Source organism: Pan troglodytes, chromosome X (genome assembly GCF_028858775.2).
Source record: "Pan troglodytes isolate AG18354 chromosome X, NHGRI_mPanTro3-v2.0_pri, whole genome shotgun sequence".
Classification (NCBI taxonomy): Eukaryota; Metazoa; Chordata; class Mammalia; order Primates; family Hominidae; genus Pan; species Pan troglodytes.
The window spans coordinates 116,974,684-116,987,824 of NC_072421.2; the positions used below are offsets into that span (position 1 = coordinate 116,974,684).

The window sequence follows — 13,141 nt, forward strand, 5'->3', positions numbered from 1 at the left end:
CGGGTGTGGTGGCACACACCTGTAATTCCAGCTACTCAGGAGGCTGAGGCAGGAGCATCGCTTGAACCTGGGAGGTGGAGGTTGCAGTGAGCCAAGATCACACCACTACAATCCAGCCTGGGGGACAGAGTGAGACTTTGTCTCAAAAAAAAAAAAAAAAAAAAAATCACAAGTGGAAGAGGAAGACAGAAGAATGGGTCAGGGAGATGCAAGGATGGAAGAAGAGGCAGGAGAAATGAGGCCTGAGAAGAACTGGACTCGCCACTGCTGGCTTTGAAGACAAAGGTTTCCAGGTGCCAAGAAATGGGTATGGCCTCTAGAAGCTGAGCATGACCCTCAGCTGACAGCCAGCAAGGAAACAAAGGACTTCAGCCCTACAGTCACAATGAACTGAACTCAGCCAAGAAGCTGAATAAGCAAGCTAACCAATTCACCTCTGGAGCCTCCAGAGCGGCATGCAGGCCTGCCGACACTTCGATTTTGGCCCAGTGAGACCCACGTCAGACTTGTGACTACAGAACTACAAGCTAATAAATTTGCGTTGTTTAAGCCAATGCATTTGTGGTAATTTGTTATAGCAGCCATAGGAAACTAGTATATCAGAACATTATTGATAATTATTTCAGGATAATAGGGACAAGTCTAGAGTGTGGGGAAGAGTGATGACTGGAGATAGGAATTTGGGTGTCATCAGCAGATAGATGGCAAGGGACTAAGAGCAGCAAAGGAGTGGATGGGAAGAAACTTCTGGGGGAGTGGGAAGCAACAAAAACTGACACTCAGGATGGTGGCCAAAGAAAGGCCTCAAGGGACTTGAGGCCGGGCATGGTGACTCATGCCTATAATCCCCGCACTTTGGGAGGCCGAGGTGGGTGAATCTCTTGAGGTCAGGAGTTTGAGACCAGCCTGGCCAACATAGTGAAACCCCATCTCTACAAAAATACAAAAATTACCTGGGTGTGGTGGCGGGCGCATGTAATCCCAGATACTTGGGAGGGTGAGGCAGGAGAATTGCTTCAGCCCGGGAGGCGGAGGTTGCCGTGAGTTGAGATCACACCACTGCACTCCAGCCTGGGCAACAGAGCAAGACTCTGTCTCAAAAAAAAAAAAAAAAAAAAGATGGGACTTGAACCAGGCATGCTGACTTGAAGCCCTAGTACATTCTATTGTGATGCAGGTGCCTCTAATCTAATCACAAAGACAATGAGGAGGAAAAAAACAAGTATAACAACAATAGGAGACTGGAGAAGGGATAGACACGGGGAAAGTCGGGGCAAGTTGGGGCAAGTCGGGAAAAGTCGTGTACTAGCAGAAAGCAAAAATAAATTCTTCAGTCATTCGTATCTCTCCCTTTTGTTGTCATTGCTAGCCAAAAATAAAAGTAATATCCAAACTAACTGATATGATATTCAGGTCCATTTGACAGCTGTTACTTAGGAACTGTCTAAAATATTCCAATGGGGCCAGGCACAGTGCCTCATGCCTGTAATCTCAGCACTTTGGGAGGCCAAGGTGGGAGGACTGCTTGAGTCCAAAGAGTTCAAGACAAGCTTGGGCAACATAGGGAGACCCTGTCTCTACAAAAAAAATTTAAGAATTAGCCAGAGGTGGTGGCAGGCGCCTGTGGTCCCAGCTAATCGAGAGGCTGAGGTGGGAGGGTCACTTGAGCCCAGGAGGTCAAGGTTGCAGTGACAGTGAGCCATGATCACGCCACTGCACTCCAGCCTGGGCGACAGAGTGAAACCTTATCTCAAAAATAAATATAAATAAATAAATAAAATATTACAATAGGATGATGGAAATGAGGGGGGTGTGTTTGACATACAGCAAAGCACATACAGCTATAGTAGTCATCAGAAGATAAATACCACATATTAGATCCTGAAATAAATATTTTTGCTCACATCTCTAAAAGGAAACTTGAAATAAAATTTCATGTACTCATTATGTTTACTTTGGAATTAGAAGTTATACATCTTTATCAAAGATGAATCTCTGCTCCATTTTCAATAAGCTCACCTGGGGATCCTGATTGTTATACCAAGCTGCCTGATTTTATATATATCAAATTACATTTAATTATATAGATGCGATATGTAATTTTTCCCATAAAGTTATTTAGTCTTACTCAGACTAAAGTTGGAGATCCATAAAGCAAAATGTATATGTGCAGGGAGTGTTTTGTGTAAATTTAGGGGTATAAGTACAATTTTGTTATATGACTACATTGCTTAGTAGGGAGGTCTCGTCTTCATATAACCATCACTTGAATAATGTACATTTTACCCTGCACAGGTTTAGAAGCTAGTCACAGCTTATAAAATTTATTAAAATATGTCAAATATTTCTAAGTTAAATTTTTCTGAGTTAAATTATTTATATGCAATTGGGCCATATGCAGTGGCTCATGCCTGTAATCCCAGCACTTTGGAAGGCCGAGGCTGGTGGATCACTTGAGGTCAGGAGTTCAAGACCAGCCCAGCCAAGATGGTGAAACCCCATCTCTACTAAAAATACAAAAATTAGCCAGGCATGGTGGTGTGCGCCTGTAATCCCAGCTACCTGGGAGGCTGAGGCAGGAGAATCGCTTGAACTCGGGAGGTGGAGGTTGCAGTGAGCCAAGATCACACCACTGCACTCCAGGTTGGGCAACAGAGCAAGACATTATCTCAAAAAAAATTTATATACAATTGCATTTAAATGGTAACTAACCACCCCCATTGGGCAACATAGGGAGACCCTGTCTCTACAAAAAAATTTGAAAATTAGCCAGGGGTGGTGGCAGGCACCTGTGGTCCCAGCTAATCGAGAGGCTGAGGTGGGAGGGTCACTTGAGCCCAGGAGGTCAAGGTTGCAGTGCCTGATGTGGAGGAACTGGAACTCTCGTATCCCGCTGTTGAGAATGTAAAATGGTATAATCACTCTGGGAAAAAACTTGGGCAGGTCCTCAAATGGTTCAACATAGAGTTAACATGTGACCCAGTAATTCCACTCCTAGGTGACAACCCCAGAAATAAAAACATATGTCCACACAGAAACTTGTATAGGAAAGTTTATAGCAGTGTCATTCATAATAGGCAAAAAGTGGAAATGAGCCAATGTCCATCAAATGATGAATAAACAAAATGTGGGCCAGGCATGGTGGCTCATGCCTGTAATCCCAGCACTTTGGGAGGCCAAGGCGGGTGGATCACCTGAGGTCCAGGAGTTTGAGACCAGCCTGACCAACATGGTGAAACCCTGTCTCTACTAAAAATACAAAAATTAGCCAGGCATGGTGGTGCATGCCTGTAATCCCAGCTACTTGGGCAGCTGAGGTAGGAGAATCGCTTGAACCCAGGAGGCAGAGTTCACAGTGAGCCAAGATTGTGCCGTTGCACTCCAGCCTGGGCAACAAGAGCGAAACTCCATCTCAAAAAAAAAAAAAAAAAAAAAAAGTGGCATATCTGTACAATGGAATACTACTTAGCAACAGAAAGTAAATAACTATTGATACACAAAACATGAATGAATCTCAAAGAGTAACATGCCAAGTGAGAGAAGCTAGACCCCAGAAAGAAGAGTGCATAATATATGATCTCATTTATACAAAATTCTAGGAAATGCAAAATTCTAGGAAACTAATCTATAGTTACAGAAAGCAGATCAAAGTTTGCTTGGGGATGGAGAGATTACAAAGGGGCACAAGAAAATTTTGTGTGGTAATGGATATGTTCATGATCTTAATTGTGATGGCTTCACATGTGTATACATGTGAAAAAACTTAGCAAATTGTGCACTATAAATATGTACAGTCTTATTGTCTGACAATTACACCTCAATAAGACTGTTGTTTTAAGCAGTTACCCATGGGCTGGAATCCACCAACTGTTGTTTTGTTTTGTTTTGTTTTGTTTTGTTTTGTTTGAGACAGAGTCTCACTCTGTCACCCATGCTGTAGTGCAGCGGTGCAATCACGGCTCAATGCAACCTCCACTTCCCTGGCTCAGGTGACCCTCCTGCCTCAGACTCCTGAGTAGCTGTGACTACAGGCATGCACCACCATGCCCAGCTAATTGTTTAATTTTTTCGTAGAGATGGGGTTTCACCCTGTTGCCCTGGCTGGTCTTAAACTCTGGGCTCACGATATCCTCCTGCTTTAGCCTCCCAAAGTGCTGGGATTATAGGTGTGAGCCACTATGCCCAGCTGTATTTTTCTTAAAATTAATAAAATCTAACACATATTAAATGCTGTTCTATGCACATATTATCTCATTTGCATGTGCCTACAGTCCTCTGAGGTATAGGCACTACTATCATTCTCATTTTACACCTGAAGAAATTGCAGTTTGGAGAGGTAAAGCAATTTACCCAAGACCTGACAGCTAGCGAATGGCAGAGCCAGAATTTAAACTTAAGCAACCTGGTTGCAGGGCCCACCCTCTTAACCACTGGGCTAAATTAGCTTTCTCTTCCTATTTGCCCCAGATTCCCAGACCCAGACGCTCAGATCCACTCACTCTTATAGATACAAAAGGACAGAGCCATAGAATCTTAGAATTGGAAAGGGTGTAGAACTCTCTTCCAGACCAACCCAGCGATCTCCCCCATAGCATCCCTAACAAGTGGCTATTCTGCCTCAACTTTTAGCCTTCCCAGTAACAAAAAGTTCACCCCATCGTATGGCAACCCATTCTACCTTTAAGTATCGCATATTTTACAAACTAATGTCTTTTTGAGCTGAAGTCTACCTTCATGAAACTTCTACCAGCGGGTTTAATTCCATATAGAATGTTTAATTTATGAAGACAGTTATGATGTCCTTCTTTCACCCAAAGCTCTTTCCCAGTTAAATATCTCTCATTCATTCAGCCATTTCTCATAATACATGATTTATAGACACTTCACTTTCCTGATTGCCTTGTTTGAATATGTTCCAGTTTGTTAATGTCCTCTTAAATGTAGCATCCAGAATTAAATGTAAAACTCTATGGGCTGGCCAACAGAAACCCAAGTGGAACTGAAAGTCCCTCTGATCTGGTCACTACCATTCTCTTAGTGCAACTCAAGACTCATTAGTATTTTTTGGCATTGTCAACCCACAGTAAACTAGGACCTAGTTCTCTTTTTCACACATGCTACCATTAAGCTCTATCTCCTCATCCTTAAATGTCTTGCACTAAATAGGGCATTAAAACCCTTTATTGCAATGCTTCCCATTTTATAAGCCTGGGTTTATTCTGGACTTTAGCCCTTATGACTCAATTCCTAGAGGTTTGTGATATTCTTTGGGCTTTGTCCTTGGAAGCATAGTCCTCCTTCTGTCATCTATACATGCACTTTGAAGATCTGAGCTCATCAGAGAATAATCTATAAGGACACTGTAGTTTATTAGAAATCTCTCCCTTTTTAATTTATCATTGGAACTTTTCCAAATTCTACAGTTCTGAATTTTCAACGGGATCCCTCTCCCTTTTAAGCTATCTTTCTCTTTTGGTGTTAGGCCAGATCATACTTATCTTTTCTCTGATCCTTTTGAAGTCTACCTTACACATACACATACATACACCACACACACACACACACACACGTTAATTAACCTATGTGACCATGCCCAGCAATTTTTTTTTTTTTTTTTTTTTTTTTAGTTTTTTTGCTTAACAGATATCCAGATGACAGGATCACTTTCCCCAAGATTCTTGTCACTTTCACTTTGCTAACCAAATCTTCCTTATTTATTATCAGGATTAAGCCCAGCTTAGCAATTTACCTCATTGCTTCTTTATTCTTTTGAGAACTGTAATTACACTGTATCAGCAAGAGAGCCAAGAATCTATCAGATGTTTTCTTAAATTTAAGATGGTCTTAAAAATAAGAAAAAAGAATGTATCAGATATGTTGCTATCAGAATAACTTCCAGCAGATATTCAGATGTTCTATGTCTCTGATCACCCTTTCCTGTTCGTCTATGTGACAGTTTTATGAAATGCCATTCATACTTTTATTTATTTTATTTATTTTTTGAGATAGAGTCTCGCTCTGTCACCCAGGCTGGAGTGCAGTGGCACGATGTGGGTTCACTGCAACCTCTGCCTCCCGGGTTCAAGCGATTCTCCTGCCTCAGCCTCCTGAGTAGCTAGGATTACAGGCCTGAGTCACCGCACCTGGCTGATTTTTGTATTTTTAGTAGAGACGGGGTTTTACCATGTTGGCCAGGCTGATCTCAAACTCCTGACCGCAGGTGATCCACCTGCCTCGGCCTCCCAAAGTGCTGGGATTATAGGCGTGAGCCACCGCGCCCGGCCCCATTCATACTTTTAATCTGAGAAGTCTCTTGTATACTTCTACAACTATAATCACTTTCATTTCTCCGTTTCATTCTCACTGAATGCTTTTCACCCTCCAGCCAATGAATTACTAGTTATACCTTCTTGACATATTACTGCTCTCTTCTTCTGTATGGTATCTCTGAATCAAGTTTTCCAGATGCCAGCCAGAAGTTCCACCCTCCCAAGTCTAAACAATACCTATAAAATTGCATTTTCCTGAGTGTATTAAAATTTTACATTCCCGGCCGGTCGCTGCGGCTCATGCCTGTAATCCCAGCACTTTGGGAGGCCAAAGCAGGCAGATCACCTGAGGTCAGGAGTTTGAGAGCAGCCTGGCCAACATGGTAATAACCTGTCTCTACTAAAAATACAAAAATTAGCCAGGCGTGGTGGTGGCGTGCCTGTAATCCCAGCTACTCAGGAGGCTGAGGCTGAAGAACCGCTTGAACCTAGGAGGTGGGGGTTGCAGTGAGCGGAGATCGCGCCATTGCACTCCAGCCTGGGCAACAAGAGCAAAACTCTGTCTCAAAAAAAAAAAAATTACATTCCCTTTATTACCCATATTCTGGGTGTTGGTACATAGATATCTGAGGCCTTAAAAGTGTCATTTCTGACTCTCTTCCTTGTTTTTCCTTGAGAATTACTAGGCATTGCCTTAGCTTTAGTTCCTCTTAATTAGACTTATATTTTACATAGCTCCCAGAAACACAATAATTACTAACACAGCACTATGTCTCAATGGAGGAATTAGTTTTGATTAACTGACCAGCCATATATCATTATCAACATCATCATCATCATCATCATTAATATTCTTCTCGGCTGGGTGCAGTGGCTCATACCTGTAATCCCAGCAATTTGGAAGGCTAAGGTGGGAGGATCACTTGAGCCTAGGAGTTTGAGGCTGCAGTGAGCTATGATCGTGCCGCTGCACTCCAGCCTGGGTGACAGAATGAGACTCTATTTTCTATTTTCCTGGATGCTTGCTCCTTGTTTCTTTTTCCTTCTTTTTTAAAAAGTTTTTAAACTTTCAGACTTTTTTAAATGTTGCAAAAATAGTACAAAAATGTCCTTATATCCTTTATTCAACTTCTCTAAATCTTACATAACCACCATAACGAAGAATAGTATTGGTAATCTACAGATATTCAAACCTCACCAATATAACCAATGTCCTTTTTCTGGTACAGGAGCCGGTTGAGTGTCATATATTACATTCAGTTGTCAAGTATCTTTAGTCTCCTTTAATCTGTGACAGTTCCTTAGTCTCTTTGTCTTTCATGACCTTAACAGTTTCGAGAATATCTGACTCCTTAAAATACACGCGGTGATAGGTGACTACGGGAGCTCCAGCTCACCGTGGATTTAGCAAAATACCAAGTGATGGCAAGAAGTTGCTTTTAAATGACCCATCTTGTATTTCATCGTCAATAAAACCACACTTAGTTACCCAAAGACTGAGAAGGGAAAAATTCTATGTAATTATTTGATCATCTTTTTTTGTGGAGAGAAAAAAAACTGACAAAACAATGAGCTCTGGAATAGAATACAGTAGAGGCATCATGCTCAAAGAGAGTAGCAGATGTGGCCAGGGAAAGGTCACATGTAGAAAAGGGATACACAAGTGATGGTGAGGTGTATCGAGGAATAATTAACAGTTGAATAAAAATGCATTAATCAGAATGTCAAGAGTTCAAACTAGAAAGATTTTGAATTTTAAATGCATTATAAATAAAATCCACCTCTCTCCAAATAAAGCCCTCTGTAGAATTTTGCTTTAGCTCTTGTTTCTCTCACCAGAATAGAGAAGTGAGTATCGCCTTTGGAGGATATACTCTACCATTCTCTGAAACTGTTTTTTTGCATCCAGCTACCTCGCTATTATAATCAGCTGAGAAACACCATAGCCTTTCACTAACACAGGTCAAAGATTTCTCCCAGGATCAACAAAGCTAGATTCAAAATTGCTCCTTTGAACACATGCAATTTGTGTGCATCAGTTTCGATCGCTGGGGTTCTTGAGGAGACTAACAAATTGCAAAGTGTACTTTCAGAGGAAGGGCCTAACCATCCTGGGGGGTCCTAGAATTGGGTCCTTTCACAGGCAGATCTGGAGAAGATGGGAGAGGGCAGGAAAGGAAAGTGAAGGATATGAACACTATGTGTTCAGTGTGCAAAGGCCTGCTGGCATTTTGCCTATGGGAATTCTGAAGTCTGGGCACATAAGGTTCAGCTGCAGTTGCAGTTTTCAACAGTCGTCCTTATTTTTATAAACATTGTTATGATTATTCAGACACGGAACTTGTGATTACACTATTTGCTCCTGTTCTGAACTTGAGGGAGTCCACTTAAGCTAACAAGTAGGTTTTTGAGGACATGTGTGGCAAATGCTTACCCAGTGAAGGGATTAAGGGGCTCAGTAACCACTTGTCCATTGGCACAATGGCTGCCAATCTAATTCTATTGATTCCTCTAAATGTTTCTGGAGTTCAGAAATCTATTCGATCCAAGGGCACTTTACCTGGGGTCCTGGGAGCCAAATGTCAACGTAGTTCTTAACCTTCCTAAGCCTCTTAACCTTCTGGGTACAACCTCTATATTTGTCTTCTGGCTAAAATCATTTCCCCACCCCCAGCCCAGTCCTTTGGACTCTCCCAGGCCAATTCCCGGCAAGATCTTTGTCGAACTGTATTTGCAAACCAGGGTCTGGGGCACGGTGGCAGTTCCTTCGTCTGCTGTTCCCTTAATTTCGTCTGGTTTCACTGGCTCCAGGACAGCGCACGGTCTAGAGTGGGAAGAGTGAGGCATTCACCTTGGTGAAAAACAACTCAGTAATTAAGACAAATGATTTTTCATGTACTATTTTAAAAAAATCAGAAGCAATGCAAAAATCCATGATGAACAAATGATCAACATTTGAAATACAGACAGGATCCCAACCTGCACTTGCATGACCTTGTCTCGCTTGCCTCACCCTAAACCCAGCCTTGACACTCCAATTAAACTTTATTTACAAAACAAGGGGGCCGGCCAGTAGGATGTAGTTTGCCCATACGACTTTTTTAAAGTATCGCATTGACTACTGTTTATCTCGATGACTGAAGGGTTCTTTTGGCATCCCTGTAACAAATGCGTCTCACCCTAGTCCTGGTCCTGCTCCAAGGGTTTTTGTCCAGGCACATCGTGACCTCACCCTTCCTCCCCTCTCCGAGGCCTCTCTCAGGGTCCAGCGTTCAAGTCCCGGGTGTTCTCTGGACCCGCCCCTTCCTCTCGCCGGGTCAGGTGCCGAGGGCGAGCACGGGCGGCGCGGAGAGCAGTCCCGGCCCGCCCTCCACGACTCCTCCTCCTGCGCGCTGGGCCACTCAGCGGCTCTGCCGCCCAGCGCGCCGGGGCCCAGATCCCGCGCCGGGGCCCAGATCCCGCCCCGGCCCCGCCTCCGACGCCTGCCGCTCCAGCGCTGGCTCCCCCTATATAAATCGGCCATTTGCTTCGCTCCGCCCCGCAGCGCCGGAGTCAAAGCCGGTTCCCGGCCCAGTACCGTCCTGCAGCAGTCTGCCTCCTCTTTCAACATGACAGATGCCGCTGTGTCCTTCGCCAAGGACTTCCTGGCAGGTGGAGTGGCCGCAGCCATCTCCAAGACGGCGGTAGCGCCCATCGAGCGGGTCAAGCTGCTGCTGCAGGTACGTCCTGGGATCCAGGAGCCCAACCAGGAAGTGGGGGGAAGGGTCGCACAGAAGGCGGGCGCCCGAGGGGTGGCGGGGAGCGAACTCTAAAGACATGGCCAGGGAAGCGGCTAGGAGAGGCCAGAGCGGGGCGCAGAGGCACAACAGAAGTCAAACTGGTGGGAGGCGCCTTTAGTGACCTGAAGTAGTGAGTCTAGGAAGGGGCCGGGGGCAGAGGGCAGGACCAGGCTCTCGGCATCTCCGAGGCGGCGGACTCGGATGGAGCAGTTCCTGAGTGACGGCCTCCCCGGGCCTGGGCGTCAAGGGCGAAGGCCGAAAGCCGGCGTTAGAAAGAGGAACGCCAGTTCTTACCGAAGACCTCAAGGTCGCGGCAAGGAGATAACTGCCCGGGGGAGGCCATGCGCCCGGGTCCAGCGGCCTCCCAGCCCGCGGACGCGCTCAAACCTCGCCGGGCCGGAAGCCGGCGCCGGGAAGCGCGTGTGCCTTTTACGTCCGCCCCCGCGCAGCCGCGGCCGCTGCCGCCGCGTCTCCGCCTGCCTCCCTGCGCCGCGCGCTCTCCAGTGCCGGCTCTAGAGGGCGCTCCTGGGCTAGCGTGTAGGGCTGGCGGCGGCGGCGCTCGGGTCACCTCTGGGAGCGGAGTGGGGGCGGAGCGAGACGGAAGCAGCTCAGGAGACTTGAGGCGTAGGCTGCGGTCCCCAAGGTGACCGCGCCCTATGTGGGACTCGCCCTAATGCCTCTGAACCTGGGTTTGAGGTAATGACCTTTCTCCTAGGTCTGAAGGTCACGGGTCCGCTGGAGGATGCCCCCTCTCCACTCAGAGGGGTGGAGGCTTAATGCTACTGGTGCAGATCACCTCTTCCCCTGTGACAGCCTCAGAGGGTTGGGAGGGTCCAGCCAGTATGATATACGAAGACTAGATTTGAGAGAGGGGAGCCAACCTTAAAGGGCATTGATCGAGATGGCATAAGCTCTTCTCTTTCCCTTCCCCATGGTTATAACTGTCCCTGTTGGCTTCCTTCCTGTCTGTTAGGTGCAGCATGCCAGCAAGCAGATCACTGCAGATAAGCAATACAAAGGCATTATAGACTGCGTGGTCCGTATTCCCAAGGAGCAGGGAGTTCTGTCCTTCTGGCGCGGTAACCTGGCCAATGTCATCAGATACTTCCCCACCCAGGCTCTTAACTTCGCCTTCAAAGATAAATACAAGCAGATCTTCCTGGGTGGTGTGGACAAGAGAACCCAGTTTTGGCGCTACTTTGCAGGGAATCTGGCATCGGGTGGTGCCGCAGGGGCCACATCCCTGTGTTTTGTGTACCCTCTTGATTTTGCCCGTACCCGTCTAGCAGCTGATGTGGGTAAAGCTGGAGCTGAAAGGGAATTCCGAGGCCTCGGTGACTGCCTGGTTAAGATCTACAAATCTGATGGGATTAAGGGCCTGTACCAAGGCTTTAACGTGTCTGTGCAGGGTATTATCATCTACCGAGCCGCCTACTTCGGTATCTATGACACTGCAAAGGGTAAGTTTGCTGTGGGCTTTAACGTTGTGTTCTTAGGAGACAGTTTAAAAGAGCATTGTACCAACCTAAGAGTCCAAGAGCTAGAGAGTTGTTTTTTTAATTGCTAAAGGAAGCCAAGATCATCCAATGCAACCCTTGTGTACAGATGACGTGTTTAGGGGATGTGGGGAAAGGAAGTCAGTAAAACTCTGCTTTTTGGTAAAAGCATCTCTTTCCTATTCCCAGGAATGCTTCCGGATCCCAAGAACACTCACATCGTTATCAGCTGGATGATCGCACAGACTGTCACTGCTGTTGCCGGGTTGACTTCCTATCCATTTGACACCGTTCGCCGCCGCATGATGATGCAGTCAGGGCGCAAAGGAAGTAAGTTCCACTTGAGCAGAAGATAAAGTTGTAGTCGTGGGGCAATCTGCTGCCACAAACTGGTGATACATACCTTTAAAAATGGCTGTCTGTCCAAGTCAAGGGATGGGGTTGATAGCATCTGTGTCTGTTCCACAACTTCCTTTGAGCTGGCCCTTCAGATGCCTATGAATGAGGGTGCTTAAATGGTGTTAGAGGTTAAGACCAATGGGTAGTCTGTACTCCTGTGGTCATAGCATTAATATTTCAGTGTTGCCCATGCTAATGTGTGAATGTTGGATTTAAAGCTGACGTTCTTAGAGGTGGGGCTCTGCTTTATTTAGCCTAGTGAATCTTAGGATTTTTCATCGACCTTCAGTCACCAACTCCATGTCTTTATTCTTTGCAGCTGACATCATGTACACAGGCACGCTTGACTGCTGGAGGAAGATTGCTCGTGATGAAGGAGGCAAAGCTTTTTTCAAGGGTGCATGGTCCAATGTTCTCAGAGGCATGGGTGGTGCTTTTGTGCTTGTCTTGTATGATGAAATCAAGAAGTACACATAAGTTATTTCCTAGGATTTTTCCCCCTGTGAACAGGCATGTTGTATTATATAACATATCTTGAGCATTCTTGACAGACTCCTGGCTGTCAGTTTCTCAGTGGCAACTATTTACTGGTTGAAAATGGGAAGCAATAATATTCATCTGACCAGTTTTCTCTTAAAGCCATTTCCATGATGATGATGATGGGACTCAATTGTATTTTTTATTTCAGTCACTCCTGATAAATAACAAATTTGGAGAAATAAAAATATCTAAAATAAATTTTGTCTGCAGTATATTTTCATATAAAAATACATATTTGAGTGCTACATTCGAATAAATACTACCTTTTTAGTGAATGCTACATTTTTAATACATGCTACAGTATCTCCGGAGATGAAGAACTGTCTTTTTAAAACCAATTGTCAGCAGTCCACTTAACAGAATAACTTGGTTGTGCCACCCACAAACATTTCCAACACATTAGCAAAGGAATTCAGGCCCAGTGCATCCAAAAAACATTGTTCCATTGCCTATGGATGATCATAGCTGAATGAGCTTTCTCCAAGAAATACTATGAACCCACCTTTTCTAGTCCTATGGTTATTAATCATGAGCCATGAGCTGAATTATCCACTTTAAAATGGTTACATTTGTTGCATGAATATCACCTCATTTAAACTTTTAGAATCAATACCAATTTCATCTAGTTGCCTTCATTTTCACCTGGCTCAAGCCTTTT

At 45.0% G+C, this 13,141-nt stretch overlaps 1 protein-coding gene and 1 long non-coding RNA gene across 2 annotated transcripts; one reads left to right on the forward strand and one right to left on the reverse strand.

The window, feature by feature from the left end:
* Positions 1 to 7,375: 7,375 nt before the first annotated feature.
* Positions 7,376 to 10,470, reverse strand: LOC134809310 (uncharacterized). Its single transcript, XR_010154719.1, has 2 exons — positions 10,343 to 10,470; positions 7,376 to 9,093 (listed from the first exon to the last, which is right to left on the reverse strand). It is a non-coding gene; the product is annotated as an uncharacterized LOC134809310 (long non-coding RNA).
* SLC25A5 (solute carrier family 25 member 5) lies at positions 9,590 to 12,681 on the forward strand. Its single transcript, XM_016943509.3, has 4 exons — positions 9,590 to 9,988; positions 11,022 to 11,508; positions 11,734 to 11,874; positions 12,263 to 12,681. Exons 1-4 carry the CDS (start codon positions 9,878 to 9,880, stop codon positions 12,418 to 12,420), a joined length of 897 nt encoding a protein of 298 aa, XP_016798998.1. The 5' UTR covers positions 9,590 to 9,877; the 3' UTR covers positions 12,421 to 12,681.
* The last annotated feature ends 460 nt before the right edge of the window (positions 12,682 to 13,141 follow it).